The 14,464-nt window shown below is 39.6% G+C and overlaps 1 protein-coding gene across 1 annotated transcript in view; it reads left to right on the forward strand.

The window, feature by feature from the left end:
- EPB41L4B (erythrocyte membrane protein band 4.1 like 4B) overlaps positions 1-14,464 on the forward strand; it is a 124,567-nt gene that overhangs the window by 71,930 nt on the left and 38,173 nt on the right. Inside the window, exon 20 of the mRNA XM_018069990.2 lies at positions 9,473-9,540. Coding sequence (XP_017925479.1) covers positions 9,473-9,540 — 68 coding nt within the window. The remainder of the gene's footprint in view (positions 1-9,472; positions 9,541-14,464) is intronic.

Raw genomic sequence — 14,464 nt, forward strand, 5'->3', positions numbered from 1 at the left:
AGAGCAAACTGAGCATTCCTCTTTTCCCTCTTACTTGTGTTGTTTTGCACAAGGCTTTAGCAGTCAGATTGGATTAAGTAGCTGTCTGTAGACTTGACCTCAATGAGAAAAGTCTTATTATTTCAGGGAAAGGAGAGGAAAGAAGACTGTTGCAGGATAGTATATATTGTGGAAAAATAATGGCATACATTTTGAAATCCCTGAAGCTTTCAGTGCTAACAAAGTATGGGTTAAGAGTTATAGCCAGTAAATTAGGATGTACCTTAATCTTAGAAATCTCCATTCAACTACCTGCTTACCCACAAAATTACCTCTGTAACTAGAGATGAGTTTTTCTGCACTTGAGCTCCCCTCCTGTCAAGTATGAAAGACTACCCTTCTCAGATACATTGCAAAAATAAGCAGGCAGAGACCAGGCAATGTTCAGCTGTTACAGTAAGGAGCTGTGGCTACACGAGCACTGAGAAGAGTAGGAAAAATGTTCATGGTGAAGGAATGAGTAGAAACACACCATCTATCATCTAGCAAATGGGATGAGGGAAGGGGGCTACTGGAGGACTCAGGAAACCACTGTATCAGATACCATAAAACCACCCAGTTATCTTCTCTACCTGCCCCTATCCCCCCCAGACAACTAACTGAATACTGGTAGCTAAGCCAGTGGCAGTTCAGTCATCTTCTGGGAAAAGTGAGCTGAGATGGAATTACACTGTTCAGAGACACAGAATCCTTTTGAGGGAGCAGATAAGGAATAGGTTTCTTCATGAAAGGCAACCATTTAACTCCATATATTCCCTCAGGGCAGTGATCCTCCCCTTCTTCGACCCCATCTGACATATCCTGCTGCTCAGTATATCTGGAGGACTAATGATGTTATCCTCTGACCGATTTCATCTTTTGATGCCAGTTCCATATTAAGTCCCTGAGAAATCTTGCCTTCTGGCCTTATGCTTAACACTGCAATTTCTCATCTCTTGTTTTTTGTATTGTCATATTTCAATTTGCAAGGCAGCCAGGGCAATCTACGCTCTGTAAGGCACAACCTATATTCCTTAAGCTGAAAAGAAAGGCAGTCTGATTTTCCTTATGTGCAGCATAGTTATTCCTATATTTCATGATAGCACAGAAAAAAAAAAAAGAAAAAAGAGGATTCACTCCTCTACTTTGTAAAATGAAGAAGAAGGAACCAGGCTCTGTCTTATGCATATGGTATTTGAAAGGAAATATTCTTTTAAGGACTCCAAAAATCTATGGTCTTGCTCATCCTTTTTGAAACTCCAGGGGGTGTTTTTACTATATGGTTAAATGTAAAAGTATGAGAAAAATATTGGTGCACTGTAGAATCATATCTACAAACTGTTGCTTGAAATATTTGTAACAGCTCTCTCTCCAAGCAGTAGGAATATTTTCAATACCATATGCTACTAACATCAGGATGTGACAAGTTTATGAAGGCTCCTCCTGCATGTAGTAGAAGAAGCTGTTCCTTGTTAATTCTGAGAATGGAGTAAATGTTTACAAATGGAAGATACAAACTGGGACAGAAATTTTTTGTCATTTTCTTTTTTCTGTGGCAGCTAGACACAACACAAGAGAGAGCCTTAGAAATTAATGATTTTAGTGCTTAGGATTTAAAAATAAAAACAGGGGAAATGATGCTGTACATTTGAAAATATATTCTGGAATATGATCTCTGTGCTGCGTCATTTCAGAATTATGCTGGAGGGCTGTTTATCACATTCCTAGGGGGCAATACATCTCCCTTAGTTATGGCCCTAACTTAGAGTCTGAAAATTTGTAAGGTTACGGTGCTGATCACTTAGCCCTGCTTGTGGTTTAGAGTTACAGAGCAGCAGGAAACTAACATGAGTGAGGGTTTTTTTTATTTGGTGAAGATGAGAATATTTATGTGTCATTCAGCTAAATGGAGAATCAAACTGCAGTGTGTGTGGCGATGCTGGAACCTGAATCTAGGAACTCACTGCCATGGACACCACAGGTGACAAACATGAGGAACCCACACGCAGCTGTGGGAACCTGCGGTTTGCACAGGGCATGCCATACAGTTATCTATAGGTCTAGAGCAAACAAGTAGTGTTTCACAACACACCTTTCAAACTGTGCCACAGGGATCTGCCACCTTCTAGCTGACAGACTGCATGTCACAGTTCCCATATAATTAAGCTCCAGGGGAGCCCTAAACACTGTGAAGCAGCTGACATATCTTTTTCTTTTTTTTTTTTTTTTTTTGCATTTATTCCAGGCTCTTCATTTGAGAGGGAGTGGTATAAGGCAGCAGTAAGGAGCTGCCAGAATACAAAAGACCAGCTCTCCCTGGCATTTAAAACCCCTTTGCAGCTTGCATGAGTCAGTGCTGATATGCTGTGATTGAGCAGACACGACTTGTTAGTATCACAAAGAGTCCCTTTTGCCAAACAGTTCATGGCCCAACTGATGGAGGAAAGATATTAGCAGGTTTCAGTTGCTATTTATATCCTCTCTGGCTTCAGACAAATCCTAATTATCCTTAAAATTAAGCACAGGCTCCTGAACAAATGCACAGCTATCTCAGCAGGGCTTTTTATTTTGGCAAGCAGTGTGTGCTGTTTTCTAGTAGTCTGTCTTGTACAAGTGGTGTTTGTATTCTCCACCTGTTACCTAGCCTTTCCTAAATCCTTCGGTTGATGTACGTCTTGCTGGTTAGCAAAGAGAAGGATCCTGTTTCTCATAGATTTTTACTGCAGCTGATTTTTGCATCACTCTCATCTTTCCCTTTTCTGCAGACGAGGGAAGGCCAAGCTCATTGTGAAGGTACATTTTTTCAATGCAGCTTATGGAAGACAAATAGATGTGACATTACTACCGAGCTGTTCCTCACTGGACATTATGGGTTGTTTGCTGAGAAAAAAACGGTGGGAATAGGTGGAGATGCAGAGTTCTTCACAAAGACCATACAAAATCCCATTTGCTTCTCCTTTATCAACCCAGATGGAAACTGTTGGCTGGTGAGAGGTATCTGCTATCAGCTGGGTTTGGGTTCTCAGCAGTTGTTTCCCTCACCTTGATTCTCAGTAAACTGATCCTCATTTACACTGAACAGAGACCTTCAGTCCTCTAACCCCTTTCACACACTAACTATCTTGAGAAGCTTATACACATGTAAATTTTTAGGCCAGGTCGATAGTCATCTCTCTTTTTTCCTCCCTGTCCTAGAAATAAGTGCAGGCTGAATATAATGCCATTTTGCTTCAAGTACTGCAAATATGTGAGTAAGTGCAGGTTGCTTGTGCTGTCTAGAGTTGCCTTGAGGAAAGGACTGGACTGTGGCACAGAAAGTATCTCAGGACACGCAGGGTACATGTGTCATCCTGCAGCCTGTGCTCTCCAGGTAGACGCAAGCCATGGCTGCAAATGTAAATGAGACTTGGATCTATGCATTATTGATGGTAGAAAAGGTGCACAAGTGAGGTGATTCACAGTGCTAGTCTGTCTGTAGCTACATTTTTGATGATTCTTTGTCTTTTTCAGCATTCTATCTCCTTTCAGGAAAGATTCATTGTAAGGACTTGTCAACCTCAAAGTTCAGATGGTTTTGCCATGTATTTCTAGAAAAAATCCACTGTCTTTATGTAAGCTGGGTCTTTGAAACATTATTCACTTAAGGAGTTCTGGATTCAAACCCTAATCAGGTCACAAATGAAAATAGAGTTGGTGAGGGGAAGACACTTGAGGATTTATAATCTTATGTGATCTTTCTTATAATAGGACTTAAATCCTTCTGGATTCCCAGAGGAATTCTTAGCTTTCACTAGATGTTGACTGAAGTACCGTGAAAGGATCAGCTTTTCCAATATTTCAACATCTTTCTATCATGAATTAGATGCTGTTTACTTCCTTCTCATTCTTTTCTCCCTCCCTCCACCTGTCTTTATTCACAGCACAGAGCTACTGCACAACTTGACAGTCTTTGCACAGAGATCAGAACTGAAATTATGTGAGTATAACAGGTCACAGCTGAGGTGTTCGGGCTGTGGGGGAAGCTTCCACAGCTCCTTATGTACATTATGACTTCCTTGCTAAAGCTGTTGCTGTTAGTCACCCACTTGGATGAGCAATAAACTCACTGGCAAATTTCAGGCTAGGTAAAAAGAAGCAACTATACTGGGACTCTGGACTGGAACAGCAGTGAGTGCAACATCATGTCAGTTATAATTATTCATAACAATGGAATTTAAAAATGGCTCAGCTTCAAATTCTGTGTTTCAGTTGCTATGAGGAAACAGGTTTGCTCAGCTTTAAAAGTGAGGCTACAGGAAATGAATGCTGTCAGAGGTATAAAAATGCAAGATTTTGATAGTGTGTGATCAATATAGAATATATGGCAGCTTATTAGAAGTGTGCCAGCAATGATACCTCAGGGTATATACCTCAATGATAAATCAGGGAAGGAGCTGAGGAAATGATGCAGCAGCCTTGGTGGAGCTACAGAAGGGGAGGGAGGATTTGGATAAACAGAATGTGGGAGAAGGGAAATCTTTAATTTATTCCCTGGAATAGTGGAGGCAAATGTGGCTGTGGTATCACAAGACTGACAGCACATTGTGGGTATGTCAGCTATGTCTCCTATCTGGCATGTCTGTAAGTGCTAGTACATGATGAGACAAGTACTGTTAATTGGGTCGTTGTGCAAGAGCCCTGCCACAGCCTGTGGTGCCGGGCCTTGTTCAGAAGGACAAAAACAGAATAGTCTGATTCCAAGAGACATAACCATGATACTTTTCTGCCTGAAAGGATACATTTGACATATTGAATCACCAAGGTAGGTTTACCTTGACAGAGCATTCTTCCTGATGATATGTTGCTTAGCCTGTATTGTCTGATGAGATCAGCCAACATTCAGCATGGCTGACAAAAGACAAAAATGTTGATAAAGAGCTGAAAAATCAAGTATGCTTCAGGCCTCCTTAGCATCATTACAGATTCAGAAAGATCCAAGATAGAGAAGTATTTCCAGGCTGCTGCAGAGAGAGTAATTGCTTCCTTACCTTTGAAGATCTCCAAACATGTGAAAGCTCTGTTCTTCTCCCTTCCTTTCTGCAACTGACAACTTTGTGAAATTGCTAAATAAGAGCCATCATATGTTTCATATGAGCCTTCCAGACCCTTGTCTTTCTCAGATGAGAACCTGATACTCCCCCTTGGCTGCAGTGATCCGATTCTTTGTGCAGTTTTTTTGCTTATGCAAGATATTCCTATTTTGGATCAGTAGAGGTGAGAGCTGCAGCAATGCCCCTTGTGATAAAGGAGAGACACAGAGGGCACTAGCTCCCCATGGTGCTTGCTTGAGGCATGAAGAACACAGCCTTGCTTTCCTTGCTGGAGGACCACCACTTGCAGAATTCCTTGCTGGAGGCAAGCAACCAGCCCACAGTTGCAGCCAGAATTGTCTGTGCAGAATCACAGAAGGCAGCAGTAAAAGTTCTGTCTTTCCTGGTTTTTCCCACTTGGTACAAGTCTAGTACAACCAATTCCCTTTTTGAGGTCCTCTTCACTATCATCCTGGGGCTAACTCTTCCTTCAGAAGAAAATTGAAAGAACTGCTGTTCGCTAGGCAAATCCAGCCACCAGGGTTTATGAATTCATACATGGAGTTGCTCCCAGGGGGCAGAAAATATTCCCACCCACTCTAGAAAGCTCAGCAGACTCTGGTGTAGCATCCCTGGATCATCTGCCCCCTCTCTAAGGCTCCAAAGGGGACAGCAGCAGGGTTTATGAGTGTTCAGGAGTGCACTGAAATGCACTCTGAGAAGTGTCAGGCAGATTTGCTTAGATAACTGTGGGCAAAATTAGGTATTACTTACACACTTTTCTCCTATTTTCATGCTTTGGTGAAACCAGTATTTCTTAGCAATCATCTATGAAGAGAGCTTTTACAATGGCATTGCTGCCCAGGCATATTTTTTGTCTCTAATATGATAAAGTAATGCTTTCTCTTTATTTCTAGCATCATTCAGAAAGTTAGTGGCATATGAATGTGGAATATTAATAATTTTTCTTTTGCTCTAGCCCTGGTGTGAGAATGGCATTGTGTGGAAGGATTTAATGTATCAACCTTTAATTTTGTTTGGTTTGCAGTCTACTAGCCAGAAGAGACAGCTTGGTTATCTTTGGGTAAATAGTAAATGAATCTGCTTATGTATAAATGAAGTTTCAATGTCTTCTATGCTCTGAAACCTCTCCCTCTCAGAGCAGCAGTCTTTGTGTAAGGGGAGAATCTGCCTTAGTTAAAGAGATCTGAGCATGTCCATGCTTCTGCCTCTGTCCTTCTTACACAGCTCAGTGCTGGGCTTTCAGTGGGTGACGGCCTCTGCCCTGTTCTGTAGGAAGATTCACCAGCAGGTACCTCCTGCTAGCCTTGGCTTAACCGCCTTGTTCCACTGATGGAAGGCATTCTGCAATGGAAATCCAAATCCTGGCCCTAGCAGGTGCACTTGTTTTCAAATGAAAGCAAGCTATCTGGGAATTATATTGTAAGAGCTGTGTACTAGTATAAACCTTGTTTTACAGTCATATCTTTTCAGTCAGGCTGAGGGAGTCCTTGTGTGGTTAGTGAGTGTGATTTGCGGAGTTAAGAAGAAAAAGAAAAGAAACATGCTGCCACCTGATGATTTACTGACCTCCTTCTGAAACAAAGAAACAAACCAAAAGCCAACAAGCCATTAAGTGAAGCAAGGGTGGTACAGTTTCTGACGGCTGAAGCCCTTTGCAGAAGTGTTTGCAGGTATAACATTTTCCCATGTCTGTTCATCCATAGATAGGGAGAAGAGTCATAGGGTGAGAAGAACTAGCCCATCCTTATTTATATGTGCCTGCCAATGCACACCCAGTGGTACCCTGAGGTCATGCCTCATCACCTGAGGCTGTTTAGGCCTCTCCATTTCTTTCCATGCTCCCTCAATCCTTCCAATTTAGAGTGCGATTACTTGCTCATTGGTCTGCAGTACTTACTTGTGGGTACAGAAGTCTTTTCTGTTCTCTAAATCATGAGTAATAATGAAGCAAATTACTACCAAGAGAAATTCCTCATGTTGCTGATCATGCCGTTTAGGAATATATGAGTTCTTGAGACGCAGGCTTAGCCTTCCAGTGCAGAGAAGGCAAAAGAGAGCAGTAATGTATTCCCAGAGCTGAGAAGAAACCAAGGGCCAGCCATTAGGGGCTAATGTACAGTGAAACCCTCTCAACTGGCTAATGAGATCCATGGCTTATAGCATTTAAGTAGGTGGAATTTTAATAATTTCATTACTGATCACAACCCCTACATTGCGTTGTTGATCTCTGCATTCTCTTTTCTACTGTTGTTTTCAAGTGCATCTTAAAATGCATATCAATTAATCTGGTGAAAATTGGAATAAAGTAAAATTTGTAGTTTTAAAAAATAGCCAATTTGACACATAATAATCAGCTAGCTTGACAGGCTTAACAATAAAATGTTGTTAAGACATCACTGTGGAAGAAGAGACTGTGTATTAAGTTTCTGACAGCTGCATTCGTGTTTACAGCTTTCAGAAACCAAACAGCTTTATAAAAAGCATTATAATTTCAGTAGAACAAAGCAATATTGCTTCCATTGCTCATCTATGCCAGGAACAATTTTCAATGCTTTCTCTCAAGTCCTTAAAAAAACCATTTTCTTTCAAGAAAGCAATAGGTTTTGAATAAACAGTGTACTATACAGAGCTACTTAAAGACCAGTAAAAAAAGTTTTCTAGAGAGAGCTGAATTTCTTAAAGCTGTGAATTTATTAAAATTTAGAAATTGCACTCCTGATCCGGAAGTTATTTATGATGTGACACTAATTCACTGAAAACCTTAGCTGCAAAACATTTGGTGACTGAGTTACAGTGGTGGAAACTAGCACCCTAGGAGAGGGACAAACCTGCTCATGAGGCTCAGAGGGTTCCCTCTCTGCTGATAGTGGGCTTGGTATCAATATACAAGATGCAACAACTCTGATAGGAAGAGAGAGACTTCCTATGAAGGGACTTATCACAGAATGCTGTCTAACGCATCACCTCAGGTACTTGCCTGGGTTGGAGTAGGCCCAGGATAGAGTTCATTTTCCATCAGGCTCCCAGTGGTTCCAGTTTAATTGCCCCTACAGTTAATTGTGTGTACAAGCTGAAACAGTCTGTTCCCACCATGGCTGATGATCTGGTAAATAATGATCTGGGAAGTGGCAATGAGGGTTTTGTTCTTTCCAGCACAAGGGGGAAACAAACCTAAAACTATTACAACTTGGGCAATTTCCTTGAGCATTGAGTATCCCTACTGATATTTTTATTTTTGTAGTTCATTGCTAAGGTATAAAAGAAACTTGACTTTTATTTTGTTTCCTTTTCTAATGAGTACGCTCAAATGGAATATAACAATTTGTATTGAATGGAAGGTCTCTTGTAAAATTTACAATATTTTTACATGCCTGTAAATTCCTTTGATTTGGATTTGATGGATTTGAATAAATCTGTTTCATCCTTTTTTGAGAGGATTAGTCAGACACATTTGATTAAATTTTATCTGGACCAATGGCCTTCAATTACTATGGTTCAGACCCTGAACACTGAAAAATCACTCTGTTGTAGGACCCTATTAGTTCCCTTCTATCCATCTAGCAGAATGCAAATGTTATAATTTGAGAAGCCCATGACTGATTTGGAGATACTCTTGTGTCTTCAACCAGTAGTCTCTGTAGAGGAGTGCACTGTTGTGCTGACACTGGCATTTACACACGATTTTTTGAACACTGCATCTCAGTTGAAGAGTATATCAACACCTGCCCGAACTGGGCATTTTCTGGGTGATAAAGCAATTTCCATGTAAGTTATTCTGCAGTGCTAGTATTTTCAACTCTATAGACAAATGGTATGTGAGATACAGGACTCTGTAATTTAGCAGGAGAGCAGTAGTGGGTGAGATTTTCCGTGAATTCTACGTACAGTGTGAATATATGTAGGGGATTGTGTATTTCAGTGACTGAATGAAAAAACTAAATGAAAGGTTGACATTATTATTATTTTAATTATACTGCATGTATATTTATTCTACTTCAATTAAAAGAACAACTCAACTACAGTACGTTTGCCCTTGTAGATTTTTTATTATTTCTGCTCAAATGCATTGTGGAGGAACCATAAATGTCAGTGTTCTTTCTCCTCCTGTATCCCTATCCAATCTCTTCCTTAACAGTATTGCCCTGCACATTGCACATTGTACATTGTAGCTCATCACGGTGAATCTCAACTGTAGAAGCTGAAAAACCGAGAAGATTATGCCTTTTAAAACTGGGCAGAGTAGGCATTTTGTGTACTGCAGTTTTCTGGGGTGCTTACAGGAATTACTTTTTTAGTAAACTGTTGTATTATCCTAAGTGTATGGGGATGTTGTACTAAACTTTGACTCCTTCTTTTAACAGGCTGTGAAAGAAGAGACCTCTTTTGTAAATCCCAGTAAGACCTCCAGCCTGCAGGACCCTAATGTAAGGTCTGTTGCTTCTTGTCCGTAGGGAAAGCGTCAAATGAATGCATGATATAGTGAGGCATTTTCCAAACATTATCTCGAACTGTTGTTGCAGTTCAATTTGCTCATCTCCAAGTTGCTGTGTAAAATTCACCAAGCAATGACCTGAGGAGAAGGTGGTTGCCAGAACAGTGCTTATTTTTTGCACATATATCAGGTGCAGTTTAAGAATTAATAAAAGCTCAGCTTCAAAGATCAGACTGAGTGTATATACCTGAAAAAATTAGAAAAGCTCAAGATAAGGAATCTGGTCTAGTGATAATCTTAGAAAAGCTTATATAAAAATAAGTCTGTTTTCTTAACTTTTATATCAGAAATGTGCTAGATGTCCAAACTAGACTATCCTTGTGTTTGTGTTTTTTTGATTTGTGCAAGGTCTTTTGAAGAAGAAGAAGAGGCATTTGGTAAATCCTTTGGAAAAATGGCTCATTTTTAGACAGTAGTGACTGCTTTTGATTGTACTTTTCGTCTGTTGATAGTGGATAATAGTCTTTCTTTTTTGGGGTGGCCATTTTGAAGAGGCATATTAATTGTAAACATTATTTGAGTGGCACAGTATACTGTCTTTCAGCAGGTGATTAGAAAGGAGGTTACAGTATGTGTATTTGGAAATTGCCTATCTCTATATGTACGGTAGTACCATCACTTTGGACACCCTTAGTGTCAAAATCTGAGAGTTTGATGGAAAAATATTATAGACGTAAAGCATGGCAACCACACCGGCTGTTAATCAGCTAATTATAGTGTATATGCTTTATATATATATATATATATATTTATGTATATGTAATATACATATGTACTAGAACACTAGTCATCTCATGATTTTACTTTATAACTTTCTGATGGTGACTCTTGCAACTGAAAGTAGACATTTAAGTATCTTGTAGAAAACTCCGGTTTAGAGGGGTATTGAGTTATATTTGACAATTTAAATCATCCTGAACTCAAAAACAAACACTTATAGTTGTGAAAATTTGTCAACCCTTTTTTCAAATGTCTGTCTTTCCTATAAAGAGATAATTCAGCACTAGTCTCCAAAAAAGATTTCATTCAGAAATTCCTTTCTGGTCAGATTGGACTAGCAGAGTTGCTATTTTTCTTAGTGAAAGCAGACAAGAACAACAATGATGGTTGTTGGTGCTGAGGCAGGAGGAGATACAAGAGGGGATGCTTTTGCCTCCCATGGCACTGACTGGCTTGCTTGCAGTGCAGCTGTCATTCCCAGCTCCCCATGTCTCTCATCTCAAGTTATCTTGCAAAGCTGTAATTTCTAGCCTGATAGGCCATGATTCTCTCATTTGTTTGTCCAAGAGTCTACAAAGTCTACTTGATATTTAGAATCACCCACTTTTTTCTGTGCTCTTGCTCTTCTTAGACCTCTACAAAACTTCCTTAAGAAAATTCTTTTCTTTCTTAAGAAAATTCATGATGTACGTGGCAAATTGACCAATTTCTTTGTTCAATAGAAAGGGGTTTCAAATATTGTCTCCACCACAACACCCTTTGTTGGGTTGGCAGTCACTTCCAGAAGCAGTTCAAGAGAACCTGGTTTTATAGCCCTGTGTGATTGGGAATGTGGCTACAGACTTTTTTTCCTTAATCATTTCTGCTGAACTTCTGCATAACATCTGAGATTAGCTCAGTTCGTTAGAGCACGGTGCTAATAAAACCAGTGTCATGGGTTTGATCCTGGTACGGGCCATTCACTTAAGAGTTGGACTTGATGATCCTTGTGCATCCCTTCCAACTCAGAATACTCTGCTGGTTCTGATATAAGATATCTATAGAAAAGCCTTTCTATTTCACATTTTGGAATAGGCTTTCTCCTGTTTCATCATGGTGAACTGCAAATGAGTTGTCTGCTTTGTGAGGTGAAGTATTATTCAGTATGAGGTAAGGATGGCAACCTGGCTGCAAAGCTAATTTTACTGTTTTCGTTTGCACACCTCCAAGTTTATAAATTTATAAAAGTTAGTTTGGCGTTCTTGTTATGCAGCAGTCTGGTGTATATTCGTCTAATATTTATTTCTATTGGGTTTATTTCAAGCATTGTTTCCTCTACAGTCAGTTGTGCCAAATGAAATGTTATCAATGTTCAGGGATAGACCAATTTTAGGGGATAGACCGATTTTAACAGCCTGCATTCAAAACTCAGAGAAAAATGCAAAATAAATCCAAAGTCCAACCAATTCTTTTTCTCCTTCAAGCAGCTTTCCTTTCTGCAGGGATATATACACCCTCGGAGCCAGCCAGCATGTGACCTATTTGCTGATAACATCCTTTATAACCTCTATTTTGTAGAATTTGGTGGACCTAAATGAGCCTTTGCTCTACTAGAAATTGCATCTGAACCAAGGGTTAGTTCATACTGGGAGACAAATCAGCTGGGAGTTTTTCTCTTCTTTAGTTGAGACAAGCAAAAACATCCTTTGTAAAAAAAACCTTCCTCAAGGAATATGATTTTTATTTCTGCAAGTACGCATGCAGACATTTCTGTAGACAGCACCTCTGAGAATCTTTGAGGACTGTTTGCTGAAATATCTTGCCAGTTGAAACCAGTATCTGTCACAGCTTTCTAACAGTACTTCAACCTTTTCATGCAAGGGGTTTATAGCAGGGACAGTGACTTCGTGTATTTGAATACTGATGACTATACAAAACACTAGCAAAATGCTGGGTTTTTTCCAAAGCCAAGACACAGGGAAATTTTTTCAGGCCAGCTAGTAAGCAAACATATGCAGTTTTGAGCATTAACTGAAGCACGAATTGTTCATGCAAATAGGGAACTAGAAGATGAGGGAGGGGGGCAGTAGTGCTTGTTTAATTAAAAAACTGTGCTCTCTTTGCTACCATTTTGTCCGCTCATCCATTGCCACTCTGAATGTTACACTTTTAATGAATTAACTGCTTGGATATGGCCTGTAATCTCCCTGAGCAATTATTTTAGCATCTGCCATGGCAGACTCAATTTGGCTAACAATTGCTATAACTCCATGTAGAATTAGTTCTGGTTCAACTAGTAAGTACTCATATATATGTGTGGTATAGCCACTTTGACTACAAGCAGGTCTCCAGTCATTTTGTTGGGCATGGCCTCAGGGATAATGTGCTTATGTAAAGTTGTCATGTATCAATCAGTTTATCTACCTATTTTCTGTGTCTGCTGGCAAACTGTGAATACTTTTTTATTTAAGTAATTTTAAATATGGGAGGAAAAAAATCACAGCTGAAGCTGAAATAGCACTATTTTGTCAGATTTCAAGAGGAGAAAACTTGTGAAATTTGCTCTGTCATTTGGTGCACAGGCTGGAAGTGCAAAGTTGTCTCCTGATCTTCCTGTTAATAGGTAACCTGTACAAATCAGATTAAACTGATGTAGAGTCAGAGCAGACTGCAGTTCTCTCTCCCTCCCTGCTTTTGGAAAGCATTGTTTCATGTCTCTATAAGTTTTCCTCCTCTGGATAGGATTTTTTTTTTCTCCCAAATAGTTTCAAGTACTGGTTCCCACATTTAGGGAGGAAAAAGCTGGTGATTTTGTAACCCAATATGTGCTACAGTGTCCTAGCTTACATTGCCTTTAATCCTCCATTAAGACTGATAGAATGCACTATGAATTGGGACATAGTTGTACCTTCCCCTTGCTGACCCTGCTGCTTTGCTGATAACCCTTAACAAAGCAGCAGATCTGGACAGTGGCTATAGGGAAGTTGTATGGTTACCTCAGCTGGATCCTTCCAGACTGCACGTGACAGAGCTCTCAGCTGAACAAAGTAAAATGAGAGCAGCTGACAGGAGGGGAATTTCTATAGCAGGTTAAACAGCAGAGCCACGAGTTATCTTGATAAGACACAGGAATCCTACCAAGAAGAGTTAGACATTTCCTTTATCACAGCACTGTTGTAACAGACTTGAAAGCACGCACATTTTCTTCAACAACAAAGTAATATGTACAGAGAAGTACAGCCCAACTATATAGCTAAGCTGTAGGTATTTTGGACAGGGCAGAACAGAACATTGGTTTATGGAAGAAGAAATACCTGAAAAAAACGTGTTATTTATGTATTTCAATTATTTTGCTTTTTATATTGAATCAAGAAGAGATATGGTTAGTTTGCAGTTAACACTTTGCATAATGAGGCATACTTTGTTAAGGCATGTAGTAAAAATGTGTTTGTGTGAACTTTCGTATAGTTTGGAATTTTTAATGCCAGTCATTTTACAATGTTTTTTAATGGTACTTCTTTTAGGATGTAGGGTCCAAGTGTGCAAGGGAAGAAGTGATCATGTCAGTCCTTTTAAAGACCAACAAAAGGAATTCATCTTACACTAGAACTAGAAAAGCCTTTCTGACAGAACAGTTTCTTCTTTGGTGTTGTCATGATGGAAAATGAGCCAGAAGGGATTATGAGGAGGTATTTTCCTATTTGTTAGAGAATTCTTTACACCCAAGTATCTGACGCAGTGTCCAGATGGAAGTGTCGAGAAAGAAGTGTTCAGGGAGAATTTGCTGATTAGATATTTAATTTAATTCAGGTTTGAGAATGTTCCTAAGTATAGTTTTGGTAAGTCTCTCATCCCCTGCCTCCACCAATTAGGATTTTTTTATTTGATTCCTTTAGCCTTGAGAGATCAGGGTTCCAGCTGTCTGCCAGAAACATTTGTATAATGAAGGAAGTATAAAATATTATACTAAATATAAAAATGAAAACTGTAGTCAGTCAGTTTCTTATCACCACTGCTCACACTTTCCTCTTGATCCAGTGCCTGGCTCATCTACTGATTTGGAATGCAGAGGTTTCTCTCCTGAAGGATATCAAGTGAATGTGAATCACATAGTCACCTTTCCACCTTTTTATAGACCTCTCCTATTTCTCAGTATAGGGAT

This window comes from Manacus vitellinus, unplaced genomic scaffold (genome assembly GCF_001715985.3).
Source record: "Manacus vitellinus isolate BGI_N305 unplaced genomic scaffold, ASM171598v3 scaffold_17_pilon, whole genome shotgun sequence".
Classification (NCBI taxonomy): Eukaryota; Metazoa; Chordata; class Aves; order Passeriformes; family Pipridae; genus Manacus; species Manacus vitellinus.